At 42.1% G+C, this 18,873-nt stretch overlaps 1 protein-coding gene across 1 annotated transcript in view; it reads left to right on the top strand.

Annotated features, from left to right (window-relative positions):
* The window catches only part of EHD4 (EH domain containing 4), an 82,314-nt gene that overhangs the window by 8,304 nt on the left and 55,137 nt on the right, over window positions 1-18,873 (top strand). Inside the window, exon 2 of the mRNA XM_079768469.1 lies at window positions 8,720-8,896. Coding sequence (XP_079624595.1) covers window positions 8,720-8,896 — 177 coding nt within the window. The remainder of the gene's footprint in view (window positions 1-8,719; window positions 8,897-18,873) is intronic.

Raw genomic sequence — 18,873 nt, 5'->3', positions numbered from 1 at the left:
GTTCTGTGGAATGCAATTCTGGGAGGTTGTAAAGAGATGTTCAAAGGAAAAAACGGTTCTCTAGTCAACTAACTCTGGGAAATGCTGTGTTCTGTAGCCTCCTCATGAAGCTTACAGGGCTTCAAGGTCAATTTAAAGTCTATTGTAAGATTCATAAGTTACAAGACATAACAGAAAACACAATAGATCTTCATTGCATGCGCAATTGAATGAATGACTGGGAAAATAAACAAGGCTGTAAGAAATTGGAAAGCATGTTGCCTTTGATTCCAGTAAACTCCTCTCCCTTTCTTCTTCTTTTCCCATTCTTCCACCCTCCTTCCAGAACAGCATGGAAGGTGGAGTGGAGCAGCTACACAGAACAGCTTGTGTTAGACAGCAGTGTGCTTTAAGAACAGCTCAGTAGTTGAACTTCCATTCATAGCAGGATAGAGATGTGAAAAGGCTTTACCCAGCAAATTCCAGTTTCTTGGTACAACAGGATAACATTCCCTTAGTAGGTCGGCAGTTTCAAATATGATGTATTCTGAATTAGCATTCCTGGTGATAATATGTCAATGATTTAACTAAGGGAAAAACAAAAATGAAAATAAAAGGTTTCACACTTAAAGAAGACATATAGTTTTAAAATGCAAGTGAAGCTCATTCTGACTTAGTTTTTTAATATCTCAGAGAAGATTAAAATTTTAAAGTAGATGAAATATTTGTTCAGGGATATTTATCTCAGCATTATTTATACTAGTAAGAAATGGGAAGCTATTTAAATACCCAACAGTTAGGAAATGGTAAACTAAGTTGATACATATTCACCTTAGAACAGTATACAGCCATTAAAAATTGTTTACAAAGAATTTTTAATGGTATAAGTGTTATAGTAATAGTGTTAAGAATAATATAGAATAAATATTAAAGTGTGGAATTATAATGTGATATTAAAGTGTGATGTTAAAAAGTATTGAATGTAATGTAAATAGGTTGATAAACATTTTTAAATAATTTGTATGTAGAAAATAGATAAAGTGATTTGTTTCTTATATGTAAAATTAAATATATAAAATTTTTGGGATCTACTGATAAGACACACTAAAGACACCCATCTAAGCACATAAAAAGAAGCACCAGAGAAAATCAGAGAAACTGCTCTGCTCCTCCACAAACAATCACTCTCCACCCCCCTTCCTGCAATCTACCCAAACTCTACCATAAACTATAAATCCAAACAATAAACCAAAAACTAAAACCTCAAACAAAACACCAAACTACAACTACAACATCCAACATCCAATATATGTATCTATCGACACAAATCCCCAAATAACCTACAAAAATCTAAAAACCACCAAAACTCTATAAATAAACCATAAATGATTCATACATTACATATCTATCTCCTATATAACTTATACTCAATCAATATTAAATAAATACCTTAAATAATACATATCAATTTAGAAACTGGCTGAGACACCCTTGGTCACCTATACTTACATCCCTAAAAAAAAAAATTAAAACAATAAGGAAGAACTAATGGTGAGAACCTAAGTACAGACTTGTTTAAATGCTTTGATCCCAATTTTATTTTTAAAAATATATGTGCAAAAAATGGATAGAAATATTTCAAAATGTTAAAAGTGGTCATTATCTTGTACTACTAATGTGGTCTTGTGCAATCTATTTAACTTGCCATAGCACAGTTTTCCATAAGCTAGGAATAAGAATACCTGCTCCAACAACAGTGAGGGTGAAGTGGTAAAACATGTGAAAAGCCTTATAAACTGTTCAACATCATTTCATAATTATTTGTTATTTGGTGGTGTCCAGCAGTAGAGTTGGTGGTAGTACTAACTTACATATCCGGGACCATTTTATAAGACAGTTGTAATAGTAAAGGTTTGATTCTCCTCCCACTTCCATTTCTTGGGGTTAAACATGAGGATAAACAAAGGAAACTGTTTTAAAAACATCATTTCCAGATTCCAGACAAGTCGGAGTTGAAGGACTGACCCTTCCTTTTCACTCTCTCCTAGTGAAACAGTGGGTCAGGCATTACAAACAAACACCTCATGTCAGACTCTAACGCTTACTATAAATCGAAATTATTTAAACTCATAGCCATGTATTTAAAAATAAGGAAATAAAATGTTTCACAGAACTCAAAAGTTGTTTATATATTTCTTTCACATCTGTGTGGTTTAAACCCTTAGTAATACCCAAAGGAATAAAATGATTGTTGGGGTTAGTTTAATGCTCTTTTAAAAAAGTCCTAGGCCATGTCAACGACTTGCACTCTCTAGTGTACACACAGAGGCCAATGTGGGCACAAACATCTTTTAAAATCCCATTTATCCTTACCCAAGCTATTTCTCTAGACTTTTTGAGAATTTTAAATTAATGCTCATAATATACCCCAAATAGAGGTGTCAGAATACCTTTTAGAGTGCTTGCTTAATTATTGAATACTGCTAACAAGTCTTAGGTTTGTATGTGTGTGATGATTCATAGAATGTGTTCCTATAAACGCTCCTATGGGAGCCTGACTCAGCGTCTCAGGCTCCGACTTAGGGCAGGTAATGTTCCCACAGGGCTAGTAGGAATCCTAGGCTCTTATAAACCACTTAACCTATGTGAGCCCTAGTTTTCTCATCTGTACAATGGGGATAAAAATAGTATTTACCCAAAGGTACTTAGAATGGAATAAGTTTAAGAAAGCATGGATGAATACTCAGGAGAGACAAAATTTGCAGCTGAAATTTTGGAATCATGTGCCTCTTATAGTTTGTTCATTTGCATTTTAGTCATTCTTACGCCCATCTTTGAGAGGATGGTGGTTGCTTGGGTATGTTGAGGGATTTTCCATTTTCTGAAGATGTTTTCTTCTTGTCACATGACGTTTTTTTGCTATGAGGTTTAAGAAAAAAAGCCTAGCCTAAGCAGAGGAAGAAGGAAGACACTGTCCACACGTCCCCTGGCATGAAAGCAGCTCTGTGAGCCTAGGCTGAACGTGGCAGCCAGTGTGCCCAGGAGCCACCTGGGCGAGGCTGAACCGTGGCCCTCAGCACACGGGGACAAGGAGGTGTCGGCTCTCCCGTCCTCCCACCACCCCTTCTGCCCGGCTTCTTGGAATCCAAATGTCTGTCCCTTTTTACGTTGGTGGCTTGGCTCAAGACTCGGGGAGCAGTCACCACTGGAATTGGCAGCTTCTCTGAGAACTCAGGAAGAGGAGAGCGAGGTGGAGCCAGGGACAGAAACCCAGCCTAACGCACAGGATGCCTGTGAGGGGGCAGCCGCTCCGAGCCGAGGTGGACTCTTTTCTGTAGGCTTCCTGTGGCCTCCTGTTCTTTTGAATTCTTGTTATCGCAGATAACCCCACAAAGTCCCTGGAACTCGTGGCTTTGGGAAAGCCTCCGAGCTGCCAAAAACGAAAAAGTTTAACACAGTCGATCAGCCTCGTGCGTGGGGCTGTGTGGGGAACCTGTTTTTGGACATCACACCTCAGAGTTCTCTCACTCTTCCTTTCCAGGTTGCTGGTTTTGAACCTCATCTCACTTCATTCTCACTTGGCTCATGTCAGATCCTCTGTGTCCTGGGTGTTCTCTCTCTGCATGTGGCATGTGCCTGCCTGCCCAACAGTGTGACATAGTGTATCTGAGTTTCACCATCACCATTGTAAACCTCTGCTGGGCAGTCAGCTTAGCATGGCATATCTTAACTCATGTATCTGACAGGTTTTTCTTAGGGGACCAGGAGCTAGGGGGACCCCCAAGGCTGTGGGGCTGAGCCTACAGCAAATGCCTCCACCCAGGAGGGAGGAGCCCCAGGCTCCAGTCCTGCAGGGCCGCGGGCGAGTTTGACCAGCAACAAGTCACGTTCCTGCCCTCACCTCCAGTCTCTTCACATGTACAGATTATGGGGTTGAACCAAGTGGTTCCTAAGAGACTTTGGGGCTCTAGAGTTCTGTGTGTGTGGAATGTGCCCTGCAGGAAAAGGCAGCCTATCAGAAGAGAGGAAATAGGCCCACCAATAACACCAATACTCCGTGTTCCATGAAGAGTTCACAAGAGAAGGTGAGGCAGGGAGGGACCAAAACAAGGTCCTGGAATCATCGGGAGAACTGCCGCAAAGGAGCAGTGAAGTGGCGTAAAGAGTGGGTAGGATAGATGCTAGAGATCATGAGACAGGATTCCCCACCAGAGAGGAAATGAAGTGAGGAAGATGGGGGCAGGAATTTCGGGGCTAGAAGAGACTGATCAAGAGGGGAACAAAAGGCCCCCTGTAAGTGGGGAGCAAGACCCCAGACTGCAAAGGTGGCTTGTGGGGGTTCCTGAATAGAAGTTATCTGGGAAGGACTGGGCTGTTAGAGTGGTGCTTTAGAAAAAGAATCTGATCTTCCAGGGCAAATGGGGGAGAGGAAGTATGGGAAGTAGGGAGTGACCAGAGTCCAAATGAGGTGTGATGAGGAGGCAGAGAAGTGAGGGAGGGAGGCCAGAGCCTGATGACCGCCTGGATGAGGGCTCAGAGAAAGTCAGAGTCCACAGATACTGGTTCTGCTCCTACCGTGTGCCAGACACTATTTGCTGCTGGGAGACCATGGTGAGCCAGACAGACAAGGGTCCTCTCTTTCAATGTGCTCCTAACATCTGGGACAGTGACATGCAAACAGTAGCATAATTTCAGATACTGATTTGTGCTATGAGCAGGGAAATGAGAGAGAGAGAGAGGGGTGGGGCATCAGACAGACTGGAGAGGCTACTTTGTCAATGGGTATTTATTGACTATCTCAACCATGTGCCAGAGATGACTCCAACACGTGGGAAGCACCAGTGAACAGGAGAGACAAAAAGCCTGCTTTCCTGCGGCTTATACTCTGTCAGGGGGAAATAGGGAATAAACCATAAAATAATAAATAAGTACATTGTATATTATGATAGAGGGAATAAGAGCTATGGGAAAGAGAACACAATTTTTTTTTCTAATTTTTTGCTGTTATAGATAATGCTGCAATGGACATCTTCATGCAAAAATCTTTTTCATGTGTCTAAGGATTTTTCCTAAGGACTTACCCCCATTTTGAAGGTTTTTAACACAAAGTATCAAATTGCTTTTCAGTGAAGTTATTCCTTCAGCATATATAAGGGTGTTTATTTTACTATAGCCTCACCAGCATTGAGTATTATGAGTTTTTTAAAGTGCCAATATGCTATTTACTTATTTGATATTACCTTGATAATGAAATTGAAAGTTGACTTTTGGCTTTTTATTATCTGTGGGGGAAAGTATCACTAAACAAAATAATGTAAACAAACTATAAAATATGTAAATTTTTCTAGTTTGGTTTCTTCCTCTGTACCTGGGATTGGATGTTTACCAAGGTCGCAGACCCTTTGTAGGCTGTCTTGGCAAGCCAACCGTTGCAGTAACAATTGATTCTATGGAAAGTGCTTGTCAAATTTCAAGACAACACTTGGACCTAACCCTTTTGTGAGTTGGCAACTGTGTGTGCTGCAGGAAGCCTGGTGACATTGGCTGCTGTTCTTCCAAGCCCCGGCCCCTCTCCCCAATTTTCTCCCCTTCCTCCATCTGTCCCCTGGGATCTCCTGGCTAAGCCTCATCCAGGCCACAAGGCATGGAAATCAAACTGGATATGAATGGGTGTGGTCTGGACTTGAATTCTAGCTTTGCTGCTGCTGACTTCAGACTGAGATCCCTAAAACCTAAATTCCACATTCCTACGTGAAATCCACACACTCCTTCTACACTCTACACATGCTGGAGTTTTGCAAAATGTGAGACACTCTCACTTTTAACAGTATTTGTGTGGAATTTTATAAGAATTTATAAACATGAATATTTCTGCTCCTATGAGTATTTACTATTATTTATCAGTCTTCTAGGTGCCTGAAAAAGTTTTGAATTTTTTTAAATTAAATTTGAACATGTTTTGAAAATAGCACCTCTTCTGCCCGGCTTTTCTCCAGGGAGAAGAAAGACAGCTGGCCCCTGTCAGGGCAGCCCCAAGACCATGCAGGACAGTGTGCAGGGCTCTTTTCCTTCTCTTGTAAGGAAATATGGTGCCTCATGCCCAGTGGGACACTGTGCTGTGGCCCTGAACTCCCTTGTGCTCCTCATCCCTGAGCAATCGACCAGCTCGAACCCAGGTTTAAACATATCTGGAGACAGCGCAAGACCTGGGGTCCAATTGCCTGCATTTCGTTTCCACTGAAACATTTACTATGTGACCTTGCTTAGCCTTTCTGATGTCTCAGTGTTCCCACCAGACAATGAGAGTGTTGGTGGCCTCCTCGGAGTGCTGTAGGGATTGAATGAAACAATGTATGCATAGAGGGCTTTGTACTACACCAGGTTAGTAGTGAATATTTGGTAAATGCTAGGAGCTATGATCCAATTTTTTTCATATTTACTCTAAATTCAGTGGATATATTTAAATGATGTATCTATTCTTATGCTCCACAGCTTCACAAAAATGAAGAAATTTTGGATGACATTAAAACTAGCAATGAGATCAATTAAATGTTTAGAAATAGCCTGCTGCAATTGCTAAACAATTTTCATTTTATTTATGTAGAAAACATAGATCTAAAGGGTGGTTTAATTTCTTATTCTTAGAAAGACGGCAAAATTGTTGGACACTTGATAGTTCAGTTCTTTTCTTCTATCCCTAGAAATAAAATCACAGGTACTATGCTTACATTTGGTCAGTCAGGGCATTGAAGAAATAAAGGAAATAGTTTAGGACCAAGTAGATTGTTAGCTGCAGGAATGGGGAGCTGGAGGAAGTTTGCAGGTTTCTGCCCTTGAGCCTTTCCCCGGGGTGAAGGCTCATCTCCCCAGCAGGGGTGGGACATGGCTCAGCCTCACTCCCCTTGAGCAGGGACCCTTCCACCACTCCCCACCCCCAGTGCCTGTTCACAGCCACTGCCAAGTGTTCTCTGAAGGTGTTGCATTTCAACCTGTTGCTTGATAATGAGTGAAATGTATTCCAAAGTACAGTTGATCCTTGAACAACATGGGTTTGAACTGTGTGGGTCCACATATATGCTGATTGGTTTTAGCAAATACTGTAAATGTATTTTCTCTTTTTTATGATTTTCTTAATAACATTTTCTTTTCTCTAGCTGACTCTATTGTAAGAACACAGTTTGTTGGTTTTTTTTACTCTTTTAATGAATTTATTGGAGTGACATTGGTTAATAACTTTATGTAGGTTTCAGATGTACAATTCTGTAATACATCATCTGTATATTGTATTGTGGGTTCACCACCCCAAGTCAAGTCTCCTTCCGTCACCATTTACTCCCCCATACCCTCTTGTACCTCTCCTCACCCCCTTCCCATTACAATTTATAATACATATAATATACAAAATGGGTGTTAATTGTTTATGTTATCGTTAAGGCTTCGGGCCATAATAGTCTATTAGTAGTTAAGTTTTGGGGGAGTCAAAAGTTATACATGAATTTTCAGTTGCATCGTTCAAGGGTCAGCTGTCCTCCCTTCCTCACGTTCTTCTTGGTTGCAGAGGAAAGAAGGAGCGGTCTTTCCCCACCCCACCCCCATGTTTTCATGAACACACAGTGTCTTCCTGCATCATGGAAAGGGCATCTTGGTGGGGAGGGAGGGAAGGACTCTAAGTGGCTTCACCTGAATGAAGTGCTGGTGGGGTGGGGAGGGCTATGTTAGGGCTTATCCAGTTCCCACAGAAAGCGGACTTGCCCCAGCCCAACATGTCACTGAGCCAGTCCTAATGCCCTGTATTTCATCAACTGGTCTCCTCTGCCCACTGAATGAGAACCCTCAATGACATTTGCTAGGGCCACTGTATACAGTTGTGCAGGTTAAACTACATGAGTGCCACTAGGCAAAGAGGCATGTGGGGAGGGCGGGCATGTAAAATCCAGCCAGAGTCCTCCTTGCTAAGCTGTGAATCCTGGTCTGGGGCCGTGTCTGCCTAGAGGAAAGGGCACCTTTTCCCAATTTGCACAAAGGGCTACTGACGGCCCTGGTGATATCTAATCTCAGTTCCCCTCTTTCACCCCATCCTCCACAGCAGCCTCTGTTGAATTATTTGGAAATGTTCTTCAATGGCTACAGCCTTCACGAGCCCAAGGGAGCTGTAAAATGCACAAAGGAGGATGTGCCAGCCTCATAGCTGTCAGTGACAGGAAGGAGATGGTTCATTATTTCATTCACGACATGGAGTGCCCTCCGTGGGCAGGCACAGTGATGGGTGCTGGGCTAAGCATCTGGCCACAGACATGGGCCTGTCTGCAAGGGACAACAAGCAAATGATGGCCAAGGCACAGGGTGCCGGCCCACAGAGGAGGTGTCCCCAACATGCTGGAGGGACAGGGACGCTTCCCTAAAGGAGGTGGGCCTGAGCAGGGTCTTCCAGGATACAGAGAGCTGGCTGGGTGCGCTGCTCTGGGGTGGTGTCTGTTGCACCAAGAATTGTTATGCTGAGCAGAGGTGTGTTAGCAGGCCCAATCAGTCAGCAAGATGTCCGACCTCGTTCACTGGCTTCTCACACTGGGGAGGTGGGGGGAGATAGGTATGTCTACTTTAAGCTTTGAAAAATCATTATTAGCAAAAGAATAAATCATGCTCCCTTTCAGGGGGTGGAGGGTATATAACTGGTAGACCCAGGAAGCTTTCTGACGGTTTGCTTTGTGACAACATGCTGTTTCTTTCCCCCCTCTCCCAGATACTTACTGGAGCAAGATTTCCCTGGCATGAGGATTGGTCCAGAGCCCACCACCGATTCCTTCATCGCTGTGATGTATGGGGAGAATGAGGGCAGCACCCCAGGGAATGCTTTAGTTGTGGACCCCAAGAAGCCATTTCGAAAGCTCGGTCGCTTTGGAAATGCTTTCCTGAATCGGTAAGGACCAGCAGCCTGCCACCTTTGGGCAGGTTATTTAAAACGTTTCTTTGAATTCTTGCCAATTCCATGTAAAGGTTCAAAAACAGAACTGAACATGTCTGTTCTAGAAGAGAGACGTTATAGAGAATATGCTTTTGGTATTCAAATGTTTGAAACTTGCCCTGGCCCAGTAGCTCAGTTGGTTAGGGTGTTGTCCTGATGTGCCAAGATTGCGGGTTCAGTCCATGGTCAGGGCGCATACAAGAACCAACCAATGAATGCATAAATAAGTGGAACAACAAATCAATGTTACTCTCTTTCTCGCTCCCTCTCTCCCTTCTCCCCTCTCTCTAAAATCAATTTAAAAATATATTTGAAAGATTTTCAAAGAAAATGATCATTTCACCTATTCTGGGTGACTTCAGAGAGCAAAACTAAGGCCCAGGATTGGACATTATAAGGCCATACAGTATAAGGAACAAATTTCTAATCGTTTGAGCCGCATAGAATTGATCAAGTTGCCTTGTGAGGTGTGAGCTCCCCGTCGCTGGCTGGAGGGCCGAGTGTGCCGGGCCCCCCGCACAGAGCTGAGCCCAGAGGACCCTAAGGTTCACCTGACCCCAGATTTAGTCTGTTGATTATTGCAAGACAGGCCACCTCCTCTCCCTGGCTGCCCCTTATGCTTCTCACTCCCACGCTGTGAGCTGCTTCCTTCTTTATTAGAGCAGAGCAGGGGAAATAGAGCCAAAACAGCACAAAAAGTTAATTTTTATACATGGGCATTATTTGATAGGTGTGAAGTTGTAGGATAGCCGAAGTACTGTCTTCACTGGAGATGCAGTTGCACTACCCCGTCACCTTTCACCAGTTCCCCAGGAAATGCTGAGAGGGCAGAGAATAGCCAGCAGGCTCTCCCGGAGGCAGCTCTGCCCTCTCAGACGTGATCTGCCCCTACCTTCCCCGCCCCCTCACTCCTCAGGGCCACTCCTAGCGGGGGGGTTTTTGTGTGTTTTTTTTTAACATTTCTCTTTCTTTTTCCCTATTATTCCCCTCTCCCCTCACCCCTTCTCTTATGAGTTTACTGCTTTAGACTGGTTGGTTTGAGGGAGTGGGCTATGGGAGGTTCAAGGACAAGTTGGGAGTCATCCATACCCCTTTAGGGAGAGGTGGAACTAGAGCTGACAGACAAGAGACTTGAACTGCACTTCTTCTTTTTAGCTGGTTTTTAAAAATAGGAATGTATCTTCCCAGTGGACTTCTGTCCTCCCAGAGGCTGAGACATCTCGTTGCACAACTCCAGGGGGCGCCATTCATGAGGACTATGGAATGAATGATGTTCCTGGGAGCTGTGCAATGGCTCTGCCCACAGTGGTCCAGGCAACCTGCACAGGTGCCTTCTGTGGAAACCTGAACTCTCTAGGGACCCATACTCTCCGTTAAGGGCTTTTCTATGCTGCTATGGAGATCAACGAAAGCATCCAAGTGGCAGGGAAGAGCGCTGCAGCAGGATAAATAGAAAGGTGCCGATGGCATAGCTGGAGCACAGAGAGATGTCATCTCGCTGCTAGCAGTGAACTCAGTTTATTCCTGAACTCCAGAGCGTCTTCTGGTGGGAGAAATAGGGGTTGAGCCCAGGTGGGGAACAACAGAGGGTCTCTCGGGAAGGGGTGGGAAGGAGCAAACCACACTTGAGGGGAAGTGGGACAAGAAGCTCCCCCATCTGGGCCTCCCGGGAAGCTGCGGTCATGGGGAAGGCAGTATCCAGGCTTCCTGTCCCAAGACTGGCCCTGAAAGGAAGTGCAGGGCACAGCACCCTCCCTCCTCTGTGGAAGGCCTCCTGCGGTTTCATTACCACTGCACTCAGTCTTTGGGCCTGACAGAGGCTTAAAAAAGAAAGGAGCTGTGACTTTTTTCAAGTTCCCACTTTGTGAAGTCCATTTTCACAAGAGAAAAACCAAGAAGAGTGGTTTTGGGCTTGTTTAATTTTGACAGGTGATTTACTTTCCCAACAGATTTCTTTTTTTTTCAAATCCCAAACATTTCTCAGATGAGTATGGAAACAAAGCATTTAGGAAAGATTTTGAATAACAAGGTTCATTATCTCAGAATCGAAAACTTGCTGAAAATAATCCATGCATTATATAAGCAAGTGTTAATTGAATTCAGACTACATAGAAAAATAATGGCAAATAATTATATGGTATTTACTGTGTCAGATACTGTTCTGACTTTATATTAGCTCTAAATGTCCTCACAAAAACCCTGTGACTAGGTGCTACTATCATCCCTAACGTAGCGAGGAAAACTGATGCGTAGAGAGATTGATTTAGTCTACAGGATCACTCAGCTAAGTGGCAGTGCTGGGATTGGAACCAAGGCCATCTGGCCCAGAGTCCTGCTAGTGACATTATACTGAGCTGCCCGATGATAGAATGTTTACACTAAGAATCATTGCCTACTGCCCCCCTACCTGACTTTTGAAGCTGTTCTTAACATAACCCACCGCAATGATGAAAATGCTGCTATTTCACCCCAGCACTTATGTAAGAGAGTCAGTTAGTGTAGGGCGTTCAAATGTGTGTACGTAATTTTAGCATCCCTGTGGGAATATCAGCAGGTTCGGTCTAAAGGCAGGCAAACTTCTTTTTACATAGTATACTTTCTGGGAATGAGGTCAGAGTACAATACCACATAGAAGAGACTCATCTGCCTGCTGTGGAGAACTCCCTTCCCCCACTGAGCAACCACCAGTCACCCATGGGACAAGTTCCATTGGCCTGGCCCCCTCCGTATAGGGCATTGGCTTGGGCATCTGCCCCCAGCAGCATCTTTAAAAGGGATTAGTACTTCCCCTGGTCGTACCAGATAACGCCTATGGCGTGACACCAGCCTCAAAGCATTAAGCAAACCAGTGGAGCCTAAGTCTCAATCTCCAAGGCCGGTTCCTAAGAAAGTAACAGGGAGTCTACAGTGCATTTTTGAGAAATGAAGACAAATTCCCAAAAGGGCAGCTTCAAATGACAGAAATTCCATAATTGAGCGATAAAAGCAGGAGCTGAGTCTAGAACAAAAAGAATTACATGGAAACGACTTTAGCGTGACATTCTGCAACTGCACTTCCGAGAGGAATTCCACAGGCGGGCCTATCTCGGAGTTGCTCCATGGTTATTGAGGTTACAGAGTCTGTTATCAGGAGGCAGTTCCACCTCACAGAGGAGGAGATGGGCATACCAACAGCACCCTGAGGCCGTGAGCCTGGGAGACAGCACCCTGAGGCCGTGAGCCTGGGAGATATACAGCACCCTGAGGCCGTGAGCCTGGGAGACAGACACCAGTGTATTTTGGTCAGTTCAAAAAGTGTCAGGAATTGGCTTCTGACATTTCCCCCTGCAGTCTGCTTTTGAATTGGATGTTATGTTTTCCCCTCAATCTACTTTTCTAAAAATATTAGTCTTGTTTTTCAAATTCAGACAGCTACAGACATTGTTTTAAATTTAGCATATAGTATAATTTTAAATGGTAGTCTTCCGGAGAACACATTCTTAATCTCATTTACTTCTTCATTGCCTCAATTTCTTTAAAAAATAACTTTAATCATTAGCCCTAGGGATTAAATTTTGAAACTTCCTTTTAAACTGAAGGAAACTGAATAGTACTTTTAGAGCACCTGTTATTTTAGCTAGGCCTTATGATGGTGATGATAAAAAAATATTGTCTTACATTTGTGTAATAATTTAACAATAGTAGAATACATATGGGTATTTTTGGACTTATGCTCTTATTTGTTACCTCTATGTTTGTAACTAAAGAGGCTTTACTAAATAGACTCCTTTTAGATTATGAGTAGTACATAGTCATTTAAGTATCATTGTGAATTAAAAAAAACTGCATACAACTGTACAATGTCAGTCCAGACACATGCTGATTCTACCATCTAATTTAGCTGCAGAGATGAAGGGAAATAGACTCTTGCCGAAAATCACTGCTGATTCACCAGAAAAAAAAAATTTTTTTTAATTTGAGGCATTAGTTGGTTTTCGTGTGTGTGCTATGCTACATGTTAGGGTACAAAACAAGTCTTTATAAGTTCAAGAAGATGGAAACCATATCAAGCATCTTCTTGGATCATGATGGCACAAAACTAGAAATCAACTACAATAAAAAAACTCAAAAACATTCAAACACATGGAGGCTAAATAGTATGTGACTAAACAATGAATGGGTTACCAATTAGATCAAGGAAGAAATCAAAAACTTCCTGAAAATAAATGAAATTGAACACAAAAGAACACAAAATCTATGGGACACAGAGAAAGAAGTCCTGAGGGATGTTCATAGCATTATAGGTCTACCTCAAGAAAAAGAAAAAGCTCAAATCCTATATAATAAAAGCCTAATATGCTAAGTGTCCGGTTGTCTAGTCATCTGTTCAAACAATCAAAGTGTAATATGCTAATGATATACTAAGGCCGCTCAACTGCTCGCTATGACATGCACTGACCGCCAGGGGACAGATGCTTCAACCAGTAGGTTAGCTTGCTGCTGGGGTTCGGCCAATCGGGACTGAGCAAGATGGGCTGGACATGCCCTGGAGCCCTCCCGCAACCCCTCCCCCCAGCTGACCCCGTCCCCAATGGGCCCCCATCTGTGCGGGCAAGCTGGACCCCACCCATGCACGAGTTTGTGCACCAGGCCTCTAGTAAGTGATAAACCCTACAACTAAAAGAAATAGAGAACAACAAGAAAAGCCCAGAAGAAGTAGAAGGAAGGAATAATAAAGATCAGAGCGGAAGCCCTAGCTGATTTGGCTCAGTGGATAGAGCGTCAGCCTGCAGATTGAAGGGTCCTAGGTTCGATTCCAGTTGGTTTCAGGCTTGATCCCCAGTAGGGGGCATGCAAGAGGCAGCCAATCAATGATTCTCTTTTATCATTGATGTTTCTATCTCCCTCTCCCTTCCTCTCTTAAATCAATAAAAAAATAAAAATAAAAAAAGATCGGAGCTGAAATAAATGACACAGACACTAAAAAGCAATATAAAAGATCAATGAAACCAAGAACTGGTTCTTTGAAAAGATAAACAAGATTGATGAACCTTTAGTCAGACTCATCAAGAAACAAAGAGAAAGGACCCAAATAGGTAAAATCAGAAATGAAAAAGGCACCACAGAAATACAAAGGCTTGTAAGAGAATACTTTGAACACCTACTAGTATATGCCAACCAACTGGACAACCTGGGACAAATGGACAAATTCCTGAAAACATACAATCTTCCAAAATTCAATCAGGGGGGATCAGAAAACCTGGATAGGCTGATAACAACTAATGAAATTGAAGCAGTAATAAAAAAAAAACAACAACCTCCTAGCAAACAAAAGTTCTGGACCTGATTTACAGACAAGTATTACCAAACATTCAAAGAAGAGCTAACACCTATCCTCCTCAAACTCTTCCAAAAAATTCAAGAGGAGGGAAGACTTCCAAGCTCTTTTTATGGGGCCAGCATTATCCTAATTCCAAAACAAGATAAGAACACTACAAAGAAAGAAAATTACAGGCCAATATCCCTGATCAACATAGATGCTAAAATTCTCAACAAAATATTAGCAAATAGGATCCAGCAATACATTAAGAAGATCATATACCTTGACCAAGTGGGATTTATTCTGGGGATACAAGGCTGGTTAATATTCGCAAATCAATAAATGTGATACATCACATAAACAAAACGAAGGGTAAAAATCATATCAATAGAGGCAGAAAAAGCATTCAACAAAATACAGCAGTCATTTTCTTTTAATATATTTTATTGATTTTTTTTTTATAGAGAGGAAGGGAGAGGGATAGAGAGTTAGAAACATTGATGAGAGGGAAACATAGATTCAGCTGCCTCCTGCATACTCCCTACTGGGGATGTGCCCGCAACCAAGGTGCATGCCCTTGACCGGAATTGAACCTGGAACCCGTTAGTCCACAGGCCAACGCTCTATCCACTGAGCCAAACCGATCAGGGCAGCATTCACTTTTGATAACAACTCTCAGCAAAGTGGAAATAGAGGAAACATACCTCAACATAATAAAGGCCATATATGATAAACCTACAGCCAACAACATATCCAGTGGGCAAAAACTAAAAGCATTTCCTTGAAGAACAGGAACAAGACAGGGTTGTCTGCTTTCACTGTTCTTATTCAACCTAGTACTAGAAGTCTAGCCACAGTGATCAGACAAGAAGAAGAAATACAAGGCATCCTAATTGGAAAGGAGGAAGTAAAACTCTCATTACTCACAGATAACATAATATTGTACACAGAAAATCCTAAAGACTCCACCAAAAAACTACTAGATTTAATAAATGAAATTGGCAAAGTAGCAGAATACAAAATTAACATCCAGAAAGCAATGGCATTTTTATACACCAATAATGAACTCTCAAAAAGAGAAACTATAAAACCAATCCCATTTACCATTGTAACAAAAATAATAAGGTACCTGGGAATAAACTTAACCAAGGAGGTAAAAGACCTGTACTTGGAAAACTATAAGACATTGAAAAAAGAAATAGAGGAGATACAAACAAGTGGAAGCATATACTATGTTCATGGATTGGGAGAATAACATCATTAAAATGTCTATACTAACCAAAGCAATCTGTAGATTCAATGCAATCTCTATTAAAATACCATCAGCATATTTCACAGATCTGGAACATATATTCCAAAAATTTATATGGAACCTAAAAAGACCCCGAATAGCCACAGCAATCTTGAGAAAGAAAAACAAAATTGTAGGGCTCAGAATACCAGATATCAAATTATACTACAAAGCCATTGTAAACAAAATAGCCTGGTATTGGCACAAGAACAGACATATAGATCAATGAAACAGAACAGAGACCCCAGAAATTGACCCATGCCATTATTGTCAATTAATATTTGACAAAGGAGGCAACAGCATACAGTGGAATAAAGACAGTCTCTTCAATAAATGGTGTTGGGAAAATTGGATAGGTAAATGAAAAAAGAAAAGAAAGAACTAGACCACCAACTTACACCATACACAAGAATAAACTCAAAATGGATAAAAGACTTAAATGTAAGTCATGAAACCATAAAAATCCTAGAAGAAAACATAGGCAGTAAAATCTCAGACATCTCACATAGCAGAATTTTCTCTGTTAACATCTCCTAGGGCAAGAGAAACAAAGGAAAAAAATAAACAAATGGGGCTACATCAAACTAAAAAGCTTCTGCACAGCAAAAAAAAAAAAAAAAAAAAAATAACACAAAAAAATCCTCAAAATGAAAAGGGAACGCACTGAATGGGAGGACATATTTGCCAATGACATCTCTGATAAGGTGTTAATTTCCAAAATATATGAAGAACTCATGCAATTCAACAAATGGAAGACAAACAATCAAATCAAAAAATGGGCAAAGGACCTGAATAGACACTTCCCCAAAGAGGACATAAGGATGGCCAATAGGCATATGAAAAAATGCTCAACATCACTAATCATCAGAGAGATGCAAGTCAAAACTATAATGCGTTATTCCTCACATCTGCCAGAATGGCTACCAATAAATCAACAAACAAATGCAGGTGAGGATGTGGGGAATAGGGAACCCTAGTACACTGCTGTTGGGAATGCAAACTGGTGCATCCACTATGGAAAAGAGTATGGAGTTTCCTCAAAAAATAAAAAATGGAACTGCTGTTTGACCCAGTGATCCCACTTCTAGGAATATATCCTAAGAATCCTGAAATACCAATCAGAAAGAATATATGCACCCCTATATTCACAGCAACATTATTTATAATAACTAAGATTTGGAAACAGCCCAGTGCCCACCAGTAGATGAGTGGATAGAAAAGCTGTGCTACATTTATATAATGGGATACTATGTAGCTGTAAAAAAGAAGGATCTCGTACCCTTTGAGACAGCATGGAGGGACCTGAATATTATTATGCTAAACAAAATAAGCCAGTCAGAGAAAGACAAGTATCACATAATCTCACTCATATGTGTAATCTAAGGAGCAAAATAAACTGATCAACAAAATAGGTCCAGAGACGTCGAAGCATGGAACAAACTGATAGATCTCAGAGGGAAGGGGGGAGGGAGGAGGAAGGGAAATGGGGTGAAAATAGGGGATATCTGTAATAATGTCAACAATAAAAATGAATTTAAAAAAATTAAACTAAAAAAATAGTAAATAATAAAAACAGACAATATAAATATATAGAGTCAGTCCAGACACATGCTGGTTCCACCAGCTAATTTAGTGACAGAGATTATGGGAAATAGGCTCTTGCCAAGAATCACAGTTGATTCACCATCAAAAGAAATTGTTTTTTTAATCTGAGGCATTAGTTGGTCTTTGTGTATGTGCTGTGCTTACCCATAATAAACTCCCTGAAGCTCTTGCCATTAATCTTTAACCTCAGGATCGTGGTGGCTCCCAGGTCATGAACCCATTGTGCTTTATTGGCTGCCTGTACAGTCCTGGTCCTGACATTCCAGAAAACCAGCTTTACTGCCTGGGCTCAAGCAGACTTTCCCGGCATGGCTCTGACTGGCGCCTTGCACCCAGTCTTCCCCAGCCCCCCATAACAGTGAGGCTTGATTTAGAAAAGGACATATTTAGGTTGAACCACTTGAAATGACCAATATTCAACCATCTTTTACTTGTAAAGTGGTAATTCCGTAAGATCTAGGGGTAGGTAACCTTTGGCTTTTTTCAGACATGTGTGCTGTAGGACCGTATAAAATTATTACGGGTTAGTTGTCAAAGTCTTTTTGTGTATTGATTGCTATTTACTATGTACTAGTAAATGGAAATTTGTGTAATCTCTCTGGTCCTACTCTTATCGTAAAGTGAGCTGGTAAAGGAGGTGCTTTTAAATAGCTCTATATCCTCTCCATGGAAGCTTCGGCTTATTTGAACCTAATGATAGCCTGGGAGTTCTCAGAATTGCTCAGAGACCTACAGGAGGTCACAGGGTGTGTGAGCAAGATGATCAGAGCCTGGATCATCTGCCTCCTGTTTACTGCTCCACCCTGCACCAGTGGGTGCAGAACAAGTCACATGCAGGAGCCTCTTCAATGGGGAGTTCAGGACTAGGGCATGTCACTTCTTTGCTTTAGGATGTTGCCTTCTGTGTGATAAAGGTACACAGCTGTGGTTCAAATGCATGAAATGGTAGGAGCAGGCTAGTAGTTAACCTGGACTTTGGAGTTGGAACTGCCAGGTTAGCATCCCACCTCATCACTTACCAGCCATGTGACTTGACAGGTTATGATCTGTGCCCCCTCTGTGCCCCAGTCTCCTCGGTAAAATGATACAAAGCCCCTTCCCCTGAGGTTGTGGTGGGGATTGAATGAGTTAACTATAGATGTCACTGCACTGTTTGGAAATCAAAAGCAGTATTAATGTACTGCCTGGTTCTTTTAAAATGTTGATCAGCGAGTGTGGGTCAGTGGATAGAGCATGGGCCCCACACACTGAAGGGTCTCAGGTTCAATTCCAAGTCAAGAGCATGTACCTGAGTTGCAAGTTTAATCCTATGAAATGTGAAAGGATACACTTCAAGGCAAGGAATGGATGTACTTCATGTTAGTCACTCCAGCAAGGATCAGGACATCTGTGCTTGGAAACATGTCAGCAGACACACATGAGCAGGGAAGCCTGAGCCATGGCTGACGACGCCCTACCCAACAAATAACCTTGCTTTTCATCTTCTTCTCTTAGAGCATAAAAGTAAGACAGGTTTGTTGTACAGTATTGCATTAGGGGTTTTTTCTGATTACAGTTATTTAAGAAAACGTGTGTGTGGTTCTGACCCTTAGAGTATGAGTCGCCCCGCACAAGGGGTCTAAAAGCTGACTTGTGTTCTGTGCTCCATTCCCCCCTCCCCCTCTAATCCACCCCATGTACTCTTCCTTCTGTGGAGTGGAGACCAGATTTGGACACAATCCCAACTACCCCTCTCTG

The sequence above is a fragment of the Cnephaeus nilssonii genome (assembly GCF_951640355.1).
Source record: "Cnephaeus nilssonii genome assembly, chromosome: 4".
NCBI lineage: Eukaryota > Metazoa > Chordata > Mammalia > Chiroptera > Vespertilionidae > Cnephaeus > Cnephaeus nilssonii.
This window is presented reverse-complemented; position numbering and strand designations above follow the sequence as displayed.